Below are 15,291 nucleotides of genomic sequence, written 5' to 3'. Positions count from 1 at the left end.
CGTTTGAAAATACTTGACATACAGTTAGTCACGAATGTAGAATTCTCACCGTCTGATCTTTCGGTACAATATTTGTATCGTAAAAAACAAAAATATCCCATCTTCACTTAAACGTTCGAAGTAATTTCTCGTATAAATATGTTGTAGATATTTGGGCAGCTTTGTAACGGCACTTGATGGTAGTATAAAATTTCGGATCATAATCACTGAGCGAAGCATTTGTAACGTTTCATCATCATTATAAAATAAGTTACTTCTAAATGATATTATATTGGCCCAACTTTTTTCAGCTTTTATAAAATAATCTTCATTCACGAGTAAAGTTCTCCCACTTAACTTATACGGTTGAAGAATATCATCTTCAATTTCAAATCCATCGGCAAACATAATTATGGTTGTATGGTTCGAACTTTGTTGAATTCTTTTCATAACATGTTGAAGTTGATTTTGGTTCACAATTGTTTCTGCGTTGAAGCATATGGAAAGTTTTTGCAGTACCTTTTGATATCGTTCAAAATAGAACTGATGGAGGGACTCACGCTGAACCTTTTTGTGCTTCAATAATACTAGCGTCATATATCTCCAGCTCAGTCTTTTGACAAGCGCTTCTAAATATTTCTCAAACTGATCATCAACATTCAACGATATGTGGTGTAAGACATTTGGGTTATTCAAAACAGGACAACTTTCACCAAATTTCATCAATAAAATTTCTGTCTGTGATAAAATATCAGATAACAAATGGAAAAACGTCAAATCAAGATATGCAAAAACGAATAGCACTTTTGATTTTGTTTTTAAACCAACTGTGATGTTCCTTGGTCTCGTATGCTTGAGAATGTAAGTAGAATTTAGCAGCAATTCGTTTGTCAGTGACATCAATTTATTCACATCATGGCAAACATCAAAATATTCATAATCAAAGACACTTTTAGTTAAGCTACCCATTGTTCGAACCAATAGTTGGATGACTTGATCGTGAAATCTTGACTGTAAATTCAAATTAGATGTCTCGTTTATATATTCCGTGTGGTAACATGAAGCTCCAACACCAATGATGTAATTTGGATTGTCCGATTCAATGGCTGATATAAAAACGTTGCCAACAAGCTGTAAGATGGCAGAAACGCTTATGACAGTTCTTGTTGATAGAAAGATCTCAAGAATTTAGCTTTTGGCTCCTACTAATAAATTTTACTAGGGTTAGTAAGGTTGATGTTATATGTGTTTTCTAATCATACGCACATTTTTTCATTTATTCGTTTCTCATATGTTAGCCAAAAAGGCAAAATCGATTTTGAAAAATAGGAAAATTAGAGTTATGCTTTTGTGATGTAATATTTTCTATCCTTTCTAATTTTTTTGAAAGAAAGAAATTTCTCCCAATTAAAAAAAGAAAGAAGAAAATTACAAAACTAAGAAAATTTGATTATGAATTAATATCAATATGATATTTACAATAAGATCTCAACCTTTTCACAAACAAGGTAGGAATTTTTCAGCCAGTGGGGGTAAAAATAACGGACTGAAACCCAATGCGGATTGTTATTTCCATGTTTTTTTCTAGTTAAAGTATTCAGTCATGGCCCTCGTACATTTTTGCCGAAAAAGGCTATGTTGAAAACTGTCCGTTATTTTCCCATGAATTCTTTTTAAATTTACTCGAAATGGGTCCTAAAATAGCAATTTCAACTCCTTAAAATTCAATATTATTCTCAGTTACCCAACCATGGTGTGGTGGGGAACGTCAATCGACTTCAATTTTCGATCCCCTCAGTTCAGCCCTAAAGCCGGTGGCCCTGTCAATGGGAATAAGAAGCAGCACAATATTTTGCGGCGAGGATTTGGCAAAGATTTGATTATTTGATTATTTTTACCGGTCGAAGACCTGATTTAGCGGCCACAGACCTGTTAAACTTACTCATTATTAAAAAAAAAGGGCTTTGGAGCCTTTTGTGCCTTTCCTTAAAAGAGTCGGCCAATGGGAGACCCCCCCCCCCCCCAATGAAGTATAAGCCCGAAGGGCTAGGAGTCAATCTCCTTGGTAGGATTTGAAGCCAACAAATCCTACCAAAGTTGCGCGGCCTTGAGCGGCTCGCCTAGTTTTTACACAAATGACAGATTGAAACTAAAATTTATCGCTAAATTTCGAAACAAATATCAATCGTAAACAAAGGAATTGCTAGATTGAATCTGTCGTCAAAAATGCGGCGCATTTTTAAGGCTTCACTTTTTCTTGCCTGAGAAAGGTTAGAGATTGAACTCTAGCCCTTCGGGCTTTAAACTCAATGCTCCCCCCTTCCTGTGCTACCAACACGCTGCTGTATTCTTGATATGCGTAAGTCATTTTTCTAGCAGAAACACCCGAAAAAAATCCGGGATTGGACCCCTCTCTGTTACTAAAAATAGAAACATGGAGGTCAAAATTTTCGAGTTAAAAAATATGACGTCATCTAGACTTGCGCATGTCAAGAATAAGAAACTTTGACAAACCGTATGGTGGCGCGGTGCTTGTCTTTATTCAGTGTATTGAGAATGGTCCGTTCATTCTGCCGTAATACAATGTCATTGAATTCCTTGGCTTTTGACAACAGAACCAACTATGGAGCAGAAAAAAAATGTAAATATTTTTATTAAAACAACTTTAAGACCGTTAGGCTGTAGCAGATGTCATTTATGGCTAAGGAAATTATGAGCGAAAAAGCAGGCATATTTTTTTATTTAATTTAAAGAAAATTAATAGTGAAATTAATAATCACGGAGTCTTTTAGGATTTTATTTCTGAGTGTTTTGCAGATCTTATTTTAAATTTTAAAGGCTTTTTGGCTTTTGTGAAAACATATTATCTTTTGGAGATTATGAAACCCCCTTGCAAACTATGAGTAGATGTCACTTGAAGTTAGAACAGTTTCACAAAACTGACGTCATTTTAATTCATTGGGAAACAAAATGGTAAGAAATCGCAACGCCGAACAAGGTAGGCTAACTTGGGACCTAGGTAGAAATACATTGATAGAAACTAGTAGCTACGTATTTTACCAGGTCTTGAATGTTGTCAGTTCCAGTCGCAGATGCAAAAAGTTTGACAGTTTCATAGGTTATGCAATATCTTGCCATCAGGCGTCCAATTTCTAAAGAGAAAAGTTGTAGAATAGGGACAAGACAGGGAGAAAGTGAGGGAGGAAGGGAGGAAAAAAGGGGGTGATAGGGATTAAAGAGGGAGGGAAGTAGGGCGATAGAAATGAGAGAGGATAGAGGTGAAGAGAGGGGAGGGTCAGAGGGCAGGAGGCTTGGAGGGGTAGAGATGGATGAAGGAGAAAGGAGGGGGAGAGATGGATGGAGGAGAGATGGATGGAGGAGAGAGGGAGGGAGGGAAGGAGGGAGGTGGGAGAAGACACATACCAGTTGAATGTAGCGTCTCCCCTTCTTTCATTTCAATAAGATTTAACGCTTGTAAAGATTTCAATGCTCTCAAACACATTCCTAAAAGAAAGTAGTTTAGTTTCAAATATTACAATGGATGAACGGTTACGTGAACGCGACGCCGTAGACCAACGGGTATCACGAAACTTTATCACACAGGGAGCACTGTTTTAAACAGATTCTATTCATCACATTCAAAGAAAATGACAGTTTACTCTTAGTAACATCTATGTTTAACATTGCAAGCTCCAGAAGCCTATATTTTGGTCATTCTTGGTAACTTGCCTTGGAGTTTTGAAGCAATTTTGAATTTATAAAATATTTTCCAGCACTTTCCCACATCGAAAGTTACAGTTTCGGGAGGTGACTTGTGACAAATATAACTGTCGAACGTGCTAACCGCACTGGCTCAACTTCAGTATCTTTGAAATCATGCGTAGGCCCAAGTGTAAACTTAATGGCTTAAGGAAAATTTTAGCATTCCTCAAATAGGTTTTAGCCTCGTTTAGGCTAAAAACTCGTCCCCAGGCCCCAACAAGAAACATTTTTTTAATGAAACATGTACCCCGAGATATTCACCCAAGGAACAAGTGTGCAAAATTTCAGCCTAATCCGACCATTTTTGAAGTCTCCAGCCTGCCCCAAAGTTTTTGTGACAGACACACAGACACACACACAGACACACATTCTCAGATTCTAGCTCAACTGAAGTTAAGAATAACAACACAAAAACCAGGGGGGGGGGGTCGGTAGTAAAATCTCAGACATAATGACGTTTACTACGGTGGTGGTGTGACAATAAATCGAAAAAATAATTTACTACCCAGGGTATAAAGTTTCAATCATTATGAGTTTAAAGAGGAATCATTGATCCTAAGCGCCTCTCAATAACCTAAAAGGGTCCTGTACTACTATGATACTTTGCCATGAAGGTTTGTTATCTTTTAAAGACTAATGAAGTCCGACGTTGCGTGGAATAAGATGAAACATTCGACTATTTTCTCTAACTTCGAACCTGCTTGATTTTGGAATGCTTAATCCAAAAGTGCTCTTCAGTGAGGATTTATAGAATATAGGCATTAGACAATAAAGAAAAAGACATAAAGAAAACAATATAATATCCTTCGAGATGATTGCCAGAGTCTCATTAGATAGAAACAGAAAATCTTTATTTTTGGAATATCTGATCCCTCTCTGCCCGAATAAAAAAAATACATGTATACAATCCGATTTTGCATCTTTGTGGAACTTTTCATCTAAAATGCTCATTTTTCTTTCCGTCAGACCAAAAAAACTGTTTTTGACGAAAACTAAGTGTCGGGTTTTCGCCAAAAGTGTAAAAAACACTGACTTAAAATACTAAAATGGGTTGTATCTATGTATTGAATGTCACAGAAATAATCATTTTTTAGCTTTTTTGTAAAATCAGTCCGAAAAGCAACCAAAAATAGCTGGTCTCCATGACAAATTGTCCCAAACACTTTTACTACCAGGGTAGTAAAATACCCAAGAGTCTGGGTAGTGGTATGTAAAATTCGTAGAAATCCTTTTACTACTCATATTATGTCTGAGATTTTACTACCGACCCTTCTGCAAAAACAGGGTTGTTCAGCTCTAAGTAATAAATTCCCTTTTTTAATAGTCCATTGTGAATTAACTGTTACGAAGTAGGACTTACCTTGGAGTTTCTTTCCAATTGAGTTCTTGTCAAGACCAGGTGCTCCTGATATTAAAAATTAAAATGAGCTCATTTTTAGGGTGGATTTAGTGTGAGAATATTTTTGCATAACTTTTTTTTTTGATTAAGCTCGAAGTCAACCATAAAATGATTCAGTTAGGAATATTGACACACTTTTAGGCTGATTGATACCCAAATACTTTTTATAGTATTTTGCAGCTAAAATACTATTTATAGTATTTTGCAGCTATAAGTCAATTTTAAAATTGGCAAATCCTGATTACTTCGTGCATGAAACGCATTCGCGCTAAAGGTCGTGGCTTCAGCCAGGGTTGGCGATTTTCTTTCATGATTTTCATCCAGATTTTTTTAAATATTAAATGAGCTGCGATAATTTACACGATTTTTTTATAAGAATATCTTCTATAAGAATATCAAGATGAAAATTGGCCAAATCGTAGGAATACCCTAAGAATACCCTGTTTTAATCAGTCAATAAGAATAAAACTGTCATTTTTCAGAAAATGGGAATACAAAAGCGACACAAATTAATTACTCTCGGGTACCTAATAGCCGGGGGGTTTGGAAAAAATCTCAAAACTTAATAAGCGGGGGGGGGGGGTTGAATAAGAATGTCCTGGGTGGAAAGTTTTCGAAAAATTAATTAGCACCCCCCCCCCCCCGGCTATTACCCGAGAGTAACAAAAGAGAAATAGTGTACTTTCTTTTGTGTATGTATACGTATATTAGAATCACTTATATAAGCTGTCTAAAAAGGGAAGCAAAACAATCGCAAAATCAAAGGTCAATCATTAATATAAACCTTGAAGTCCAAGTTCTGGTTAATTGAATTTACAAGTCAAAAGGAACGTATTCAGTTTTATGGGCTTCTTATTTTGTAGAATGGAATTAACATTTTTCTTAAAAAGACCCAACCCTGACTTTTACAGGATCAAACACATCAAAAATAAAAATAAAAATTTTTTTTCTGCTTTACGTATAACCTTAAGGGAAAAACTTTTGGCGGAAATTTAACTTGGCAGATGGCCGAAAAAGTTAAAGTTAAATTTGGCGGAATTTATTTTGGCGGATGAAGAACATTTTTGTCGAAAAACACCATTTAATAAGAAAAAACGTGTTGAAACAGCACACATTTGGGGGAATAAACGCAGTGATTTAAATTTGACGAAAATTTAATTTGGTGGATGGTGGATGGCGGGAAAAACAAATTTGACGGGAACTTTATTAGACAGATCTTGGCCGAATCCACCAAATTTTCTTTCCGCCAAAAAATTCTCTCCTTAAGGTATTTTTCCTCCAAATTATTTGCGGTTGGACTAAAATCTTCTCTGATTACTTATGATCAATTTATTTCCTTCTACTGCAAGGTTAAGGTCCCGAATAAATAGGGGGGGGAGGGGTCCGAAATTTTTTTAAATATATATATTAACGGGGGGCCTGAGGACGTTAAAAATTTTGCTTTTATCTAATTTTATGAACTTTGATATTGAAATTGAAAAACTTTCGAAAAGGATATTCGAATGTTTCAAAGAAATAAAGCCTGATTTACACATCAACTCAAAAACATAAAACTAGAAAGTTAATAAAGGGGGGGGGGTCCAAAAACTTTTCAAAAATTAATAGCCGGAGGGGACGTTTATTCGGGACCTTAGAGTATTATAAGTGCGGGACCTCCAAATAAATTTTAGTCATCCGCAGCATTTAATTAGAAAAATGACGGTGTGATACCTCAAGGTAAGAGCTCAACAGATGATTTTGGTTGAAACAGAAAGTTAAATTAAGGAGGAGTAAAGCATCGAGTGTCATGCCGAATATATATAGGATGTGCGAGGATGTCCCCTACCTGGTGTCTAGTACAGTCGGCTCCAAAGGAGTCTAAGGTGTTTACACCTTTGTTGATTCATATTTTGTTTTCTTCTCCTATCAGTCTACAAGGAGTTTATTGTCATCTTGTACAGGCCGCTGGGGGTAATGTGGTCGCCTGACTGTCTTAAAAGAAATTCAGCCTGTCCCAAGCCAGGAAGACAGAGGGACCCAGAGAGGACTGATTATCTTTTCATTGTACCATCGTCTCTCTAAGAGGAACAAGAGCCACAAAGATGTGGTTAAATATTTCCTCCAATAGCTCAGAGCATAGATTGTAGTCGCAGTCGAACCCCACAGATTATCCTAAAAAGCCCCAACTTAGTAACTTAGATTTATTAAAGCCTTTATATTAAGCAATATCCAATGCAAAACAAAATATAACCATATTCCTGCTAAAAATTGTCGTTATTTCATAGACATGTTCACAGATGTCTAAAAGTCTAAAAACTTGTTAAAAAATTTCATGCAAATGATAACAATTTCAACACAAAAATAAATGTATTTTATTCAACTAATATTGGTTTTTACCTTCATTAAGGAAATAAAATCTCAGATTTAAAAGTTGATATTATTCTAAGACTCATCTGAGTAAAAAAGTGCCAAAATATCTAGACTGTCTACTAAGGGACTAATATGGAAATATGGCAATATGAATTTGGGAGATATCGAAATATGTTGTACACGTTAGTTTCATATGAAAAACTTCCTTGTCATCAATATTTTAAACCACCATATTATACCATTCACAAATAAAAAGTTACTTAAAAATGGATCTCCTTCTTTACAGATTTAGATTTCCAGTGCATAACATCTGTTACATTAGTATTCATGTGATAATATACCAAATTGTCAACCTTGAAATTGTCACATTTAGTTACAGTATTGCTAAATGTTTACAACACTTTCCAGCAAACTTTTTTATGAAATTTTGTGTCTTTGATAAACTAAACTCCATGACATTTGTATCATTGATCATTAAATCACATCTTGGAACAATAGAGTTCCTTGGTTCAATTATTGCAAGAGAATGTTTATCTTTGTTCATATTCTCATTATGTGCAACATTATCATTACATCATTGCCAGCAAGTTACATTGTATTGTCAGCTTAAGAGGTCGTCAAACTTTGTTGAATTTGTAATCCTGGCACCTGAATGTGAAAGGAAAGAAAAATTCAAAATTTCATAATGGGAAATAATATCTTTACAGTAATCAATGCCAAATGTGTGGTCATTCGCTGAAATCTCCCAAAAAAAAAAGACTTTAAAAGGGTGAGACTCTGCTTGATGGTTTGAGCTATGTTTGCCATGCATATATACTGAGCCATTAAAGAAGTTTACGGGAACGTACAGAAAGGACCACAGGGTACGTTCAATAAGGTACACTGGGAACATACAATAAGGTTCACGGGGAACATACAATAAGGTTCACAGGGAACGACACAATAAGGTTCACAGGGAACTTACAATAAGGTACAAGGGGAACGTACAATAAGGTACAAGGGGAACGTACAATAAGGTACAAGGGGAACGTACAATAAGGTACAAGGGGAACGTACAATAAGAGGTACAAGTACAAGGGGAACGTACAATAAGGTACAAGGGGAACGTACAATAAGGTACAAGGGGGAACGTACAATTAAGGTACAAAGGGGAACGTACAAGGGGTAAACGAATAAGGTACACTGAGACGTACGTACAATACAATAAGTACACTGTAACACTTGAGAACGTACAATAAGGTACACTGGGAACATACAATAATAAGGTACACTGGGAACGTACAATAAGGTTCACAGGGAACGACACAATAAGGTTCACAGGGAACTTACAATAAGGTACAAGGGGAACGTACAATAAGGTACAAGGGGAACGTACAATAAGGTACAAGGGGAACGTACAATAATAAGGTACACTGAGAACGTACAATAAGGTACACTGAGAACGTACAATAAGGTACACTGGAAACGTACAATAAGGTACACTGGGAACATACAATAAGGTACACTGGGAACATACAATAAGGTTCACAGGGAACGTACAATAAGGTACACTGGGAACATACAATAAGGTTCACGGGGAACATAGAATAAGGTTCACGGGAACACAAGGGTTCACAGGGAACATACAATAAGGTTCACAGGGAACGTACAATAAGGTTCACAGGGAACGTACAATAAGGTACAAGGGGAACGTACAATAAGGTACACTGGAACGTACAATAATAAGGTACACTGAGAACGTACAATAAGGTACACTGGGAACATACAATAATAAGGTACACTGGGAACGTACAATAAGGTACACTGGGAACTTACAATAAGGTACAAGGGGAACGTACAATAAGGTACAAGGGGAACGTACAATAATAAGGTACACTGAGAACGTACAATAAGGTACACTGGGAACATACAATAATAAGGTACACTGGGAACGTACAATAAGGTTCACAGGGAACGACACAATAAGGTTCACAGGGAACTTACAATAAGGTACAAGGGGAACGTACAATAAGGTACAAGGGGAACGTACAATAAGGTACAAGGGGAACGTACAATAATAAGGTACACTGAGAACGTACAATAAGGTACACTGAGAACATACAATAATAAGGTACACTGAGAACGTACAATAAGGTTCACAGGGAACTTACAATAAGGTTCACGGGGAACATACAATAAGGTTCACGGGAAACATACAATAATAAGGTACACTGGGAACGTACAATAAGGTACACTGGGAACGTACAATAAGGTACACTGGGAACATACAATAAGGCTCACGGGGAGCGTGCAATAAGGTACCGTGTGAAAGGGTAACTTGCATCATTGGAGGCTAACATGCATAGCACTCAAATGAAAGACTTGTCTGGTCATTAAAATACAAAGTTAAATCAAAACAAAAATGGTAGAGTAGAGCTTCCAGCGGAGCTGCATAGTTGTATTCTAATGACCAGACAGGTCATTCATTTGAGGGCTATGCATGTTAGCCTCCACTGATGCAAGTTACCCTTTCTCACGGTACAAGGGGAACGTACAATAAGGTACAAGGGGAACATACAATAAGGTTCACGGGGAACGTACCATAAGGTACAAGGGGCATGTACAATAAAGTACACAGGGAACCTACAGGGAACGTACAGGGAACGTACAATAAGGGATACCGTGAGAATGGGTAACTTGCATCAGTGGAGGCCACATGCATAGCCCTCAAATGAATGACCTGACTGGTCATTAAAATAAACTATATTTAGCTCTGCCACAGATCTGTAAAGCTGGAAGTGCTAGATTTGCGGCTTTTATCGAAAAGTGAAGCCTAGGTTTGGAAGGATTTCCTACCAAAGTCACGTGACTAAAATATGCAATTTCACGGGTTTGAGAGATGTGAAATAGCGTTTGCCGCCTACTTTTTTTGATCTCGCACTTCGAAAACAATTAAAATGCTAGATCCTATCCATCGGCACGAAATTTAGAAAGTCAAATTTTTGCTTCACTTTTTTTTGCTGGAGAAAGCTTTAAAGTCGCCTATCTAGCCCTTCGGGCTTTACAGATATCTGTAAGCTCTGCTTGCGGCTCTACTCTACCATTTTTGTTTTGATTTATATAACTTTGTATTTTAATGACCAGACGGGTCATTCATTTGAGGGCTATGCATGTTAGCCTCCACTGATGCAAGTTACCCAATCTCACGGTATACACGGGGAACATACAATAAGGTACTGGGGAACGTACAATAATGTATACGGGGAACGGCACAATAAGATACACTGGAACGTACAATAAGGTACACGGGGAGCGTACAAAAAGGTACCCAGAAACACACAAAAAGGACCAACGGAGAGCGTACAAAAGGTACCCTGAAAGCATTCAAAAAGGACCATGGGTAGTGTACAAAAAGGACCACACAAAACGTACCAAAGGATCCCAGAAAGTGCACAAAAGATACAAGGGAGGGGAGCATACAAAAAGGTAAACAGGGAGTAAAAGCATCTATTATGATATATTTTCTTTTTAGCATCTGGCATCAAGGCTAAAAATGGGGCATTGAGAAGAGTACAAGCTTTTCTATATATATTTTTCCATGATGGAAATCAGAAAGAAATTTATGCTCACCTTCTTCTCAAGTCAAGATAGGAATGGTTTGGATTTCCATGTGTTTCAGCTTCTTTCTCCACCCTTCTTCTTCTCCTTATGGGAAAGACAATAAATTCAGGCAGTCCTCTGAGCTTTACACACAATCATTTGTTTTATGAAAAGCTGGTAAAAATAAACCCCTGCCATATTTTGATAGAAGGATACTATTTTTTTCCCCGCTAAATATTCGCGACGATTTTTAGTCACGTGACTGCAGCACGAATAAAGAAAACATTAACATCGAAAATGGAAGAAGAAAAGACGGAAAAAGGCCGTTTTAACAAATATTCCCCTATAGTAGGGAAATATTTAAAAAGAGTTCAGCCACTCTTTGTAGTTTGTAGGTCTGACAGGAGAAAACACTTTATTTTTTCATACTAAATATATGTGAAACGTAGTGAAAATTTCATGTGGAAAAATTAATTTATCAAGGAAATTTTTAAGAATTGTAATGATTATGCACGATCTACAAACACATTTGTTTATAAGAACAAACTATATAAGAGCATAGGGCTTCGCTGGCCAAAATGTTAAGAACAAGTTAGGAGCATTTTAAGAATTTGTGAACTCACAAAAAAAACCCTATTTCTTAGGAAAATGGTCAAGATATTCACAAAATGGTCAAAATAAGAACATGTTAAGAACATTTTTAGGCTTAAAACCCACAAAGCTAAGAACATCCGGAGGCTTCAAAAATTTTGGATGTTCTTATTAAAAAACGTGTATCATGGTATTTATTCCCAAATATACCTTTATGATTAAAGCATGTATCTCAAAGGAAGCCCAAGATGTGATATTCATGGTAATTTTTCTATTACCCTAAAGTAAGCAGGATCAAAAATAAATTCAAAGTATTGTCATAATTTGGGCTTTAATTTTTTCATTTCAAAAACTGTCAGGATAGAGCAGAATAAAGTATTGAAAAAATTAATCAAATTGTGATATTTGAAAGCTCCGATCAATAAGCCCTACAACAACAATAGTTGGGTCCACAATGATTTGCTTTCCATACACAGCCACCCATTCCGTAACCATAGGTTGTCATAGCAACCCGCCCAGCATCTGGTTGTCGACTAGTGGTGTCGATAGCAAGATGATTGTGTTTTTTGTTTATGCTCAGTGCATCGAAACAAGCAAGGCTGAAATAGAAGGAAGTTTGTGGAAATACTAACGTTCCAATTCCGAGCTTGAATTACATTCAGCCCAGTTCAACATGGGAAACCTCAACCTCTATCGGTCTAGCTAATCTAAAACTAAAGCGCCTTTTCTAAAAACAATAGCAACAGTACTCTAATTTCAGGGAATACTTAAGATGGAAAATTTTCATGGGATCAAAAAGTAGATTGAGCTCTTCCATAATTAAACCGTTCAGAGGGTACGTGGAAGATATATGGGCCAGGGGTATTATTAAAAGAATTCTGATAAAAATGTACTGTGTCAGGGGGCGATTGATGCAGATGCTTTTATTCAGGGTCATTAAAAAAATATATATCGTCAAATCCCATGGACTCACTTTTTTTGTTGGTAATTGATCGTTTTGATGGCTTCCGGAGTTGCTTTTTTGCAAATTTCAATACAAGGGGGTCCCACTCCAGCACAATCTCTTCTGATAGCGAAAATAAAAGCTGGTTGTTTGTACCGACTTGCGCAGTAAGATTGTGCAATTTCATCATAGTAATTGTAACTCAAGCCATGAGCGTTGGACTGCAAAATCAGGCTGGTAGCGATAATCGAGAGTGTTAAAAACATTACAGCGATGACTTGTTTCATCTCCGGTTGTGAAGAAATAATTGTGATCTTTTATCCTGATACATTTTTTTATCATGTTGATTCAACAGTCGATTGTTTATCTAGGGTTTGTTCTTTTGTGAGTGTTTGTTAGTTTTACTGAAGATTCTGTTCAAACTCTTGACTTTGACATTTCTTCCATATTGTGAAATCATTGTTTCTTATTCTTTTGTCTAGTTCTTCTTCTTGAAGTTAGATTGAAAACTATGACTTTTCGTACCGTCTATACACCAAAACCCAGAGAATCATGATACACTTTTTGGTATGGTAAAAAGAAGGTTCCACCTCCTTCGAAACAGGTCTCTACACCCCCTTGTCAATATAGTAGGGGGAATTTTGTTCGATTTTTTGGAAACGCTTGACTGTTTTGTTAGAAGCACTTGTTATACATTTTTGGAAACCTAAGGGGTAGGGGAATCGAAATTACTATGTTTCCAATTTTTTTCGGACACTTTGGTGTGATTTTCGGACAAATATGACGGTCTCAGGCAAAAGTCATAGGGTTAAAAATTAATGAAAATTTTAGCTCGAGAAAACGGAGACCTGTTGTATATTATTTGGAAGCTCTCAAAAAATTAAGATTAGAGATATATTGCAAGTATAGGTAATTTCTGTACCTAAATCGAGATATTAACCCTTGAAAACCGTGTTTTTCAGCCAGAAACAGCTATTTTGTCCAGTTTTTGCGCTTTTTGAAGCTCAATATCTCGAGTTAGGTACTGAAATCACCTATACTTGCAATATATCTCTAATCCTAATTTTTTGAGAGCTTTCCAAAAATATACAACAGGTCTCCGTTTTCTCGACCTAAAATTTTCATTAATTTTTAACCCTATAATTTTGCCTGAGACCGTCATATTTTTCCGAAAATCACACCAAAGTGTCCGAAAAAAAATTGGAAACATAGTAATTTCGATTCCCCTACCCCTTAGCTTTCCAAAAATGTATAACAAGTGCTTCTAACAAAACAGTCGAGCGATTTTACAAAATGCCCTCTACTAATATCTTAATCACGTGGATTGTTGGTTGTTTGTCGGTTTGTCTTGGGTTTGTTCTTTTGTGAGTGTTTGTTAGTTTTACTGAAGATTCTTTGTTTAACATCTCTTCAAAACTCTTGACTTTGAAATTTCTTCCACATTGTGAAATCGTTGTTGGGTTATTCGGGAGGGGTTTGTAGGCGTCCGAAATACCGTTTTCCCGTCAGAATTTTTGCTGAATCCCGAAAATTGAAAAAAATGATAACACCGTCACACCGGTTTATAGAGGTTAAAATACCGGCATAATGGCGAAAAAGGCTAAATGGCGAAAAAGGCTAAATACCGTCACCGTCTGATTTTAAAAAACCGTTTACCCGTCTCTTTTTTCGTCAAATCCCGTAATACCGTACTAAACAAGGGCTAATCCCGTGACACCGTAAAAGTACGAACACCCCCTTATTCTTTTGAACTTCTTCTTCTGAAAGTTAGATTTAAAACTATGGCTTTTCATACCGCTTGTACACCAAAACCCCATGGTACACTTTTTGGTATGGTAAAAAGAATGTTCCATCTGCTTCGAAACATAGCTCTCTACATAACTTGTCAAACACAAAAGAAAAAGATGCGCTACAACAAACCCATACTCTAACTTACTAGAGAATACTGTCGCGCGGGAGAGGTTGCGCGGTCCTCTCCTGGCACGATAAGCGAATATTTATTTTTATGCCCCAGGCGTTTGTGATCTGACCCGCCATTAGAAGACGGGGAGGACTAGAATGTACAGTGGAATTCAGAGTGACAGTAGAGCAAAGCAGACATTAGTTTTTCTTCAATACATGTTTCACATAAATAGTTCCATTAAGATAAATAACATTCAGCTTACGATAAATTAATACTTCTCTATATACATAAGTCTGCGTCCAGACGTTGTCGATATCTCGAGATAGCGACTTGGCTTCTAGTGATCACCTTTCGACCTAAGGTTCGGGCATCTTCTAAAAAGACATCGTCTGGGCTTCCGTGGTCCATCCACAGGCATCCTCTACGCGGGCATATGCTAAACAGGCATGCGACCATGGTTCGCGCATCACTAAACGGTGGGAAATTGCGATCGATCGCGGAAGTAGGCTTTGGCAGACCTGGTCCCTAGGACGGGGTCCGCAGAAGTCTATGTTCGCGCGACTCTTGATTCTCCAAGTGACTCTGGGGGGTTTTTCGTCCCAGGTCTTGCTCGGCCGAGCGCTAGTTGAGAATCCATCGAGTTTTCCATTTCGTTGAGATATACTGATCTCATCCATAATTCATTTTTTATTCACATTCAACTACGTATTTTTTCTACATATAAATCCCTCATGACAATACGGCCATTTTAAAGCTTAAAATCCTGTCCAGTTTGAATATAGTTAA

General features: G+C 36.9%; 1 protein-coding gene and 1 long non-coding RNA gene across 2 annotated transcripts in view; both read right to left on the bottom strand.

The window, feature by feature from the left end:
• Positions 1 to 15,291, bottom strand: part of LOC136823593 (uncharacterized) — a 70,493-nt gene that overhangs the window by 25,588 nt on the left and 29,614 nt on the right. The window contains exons 15-18 of the mRNA XM_067079775.1: positions 5,102 to 5,146; positions 3,403 to 3,483; positions 3,040 to 3,131; positions 2,494 to 2,600 (exon numbers count right to left, since the gene is read on the bottom strand). Of these exons, the coding sequence (XP_066935876.1) occupies positions 2,494 to 2,600; positions 3,040 to 3,131; positions 3,403 to 3,483; positions 5,102 to 5,146 (325 nt within the window). The remainder of the gene's footprint in view (positions 1 to 2,493; positions 2,601 to 3,039; positions 3,132 to 3,402; positions 3,484 to 5,101; positions 5,147 to 15,291) is intronic.
• On the bottom strand, positions 11,980 to 13,224 carry LOC136823596 (uncharacterized). The gene is made up of 2 exons (XR_010849052.1): positions 12,633 to 13,224; positions 11,980 to 12,258 (listed from the first exon to the last, which is right to left on the bottom strand). It is a non-coding gene; the product is annotated as an uncharacterized lncRNA (long non-coding RNA).

Source organism: Clytia hemisphaerica, unplaced genomic scaffold, assembly GCF_902728285.1.
Source record: "Clytia hemisphaerica strain Z4C2 unplaced genomic scaffold, Clytia hemisphaerica genome assembly, whole genome shotgun sequence".
Lineage (NCBI taxonomy): Eukaryota > Metazoa > Cnidaria > Hydrozoa > Leptothecata > Clytiidae > Clytia > Clytia hemisphaerica.
Note: the sequence above shows the minus strand (reverse complement) of the source record. Positions and strands in the feature narration are given on the sequence as shown.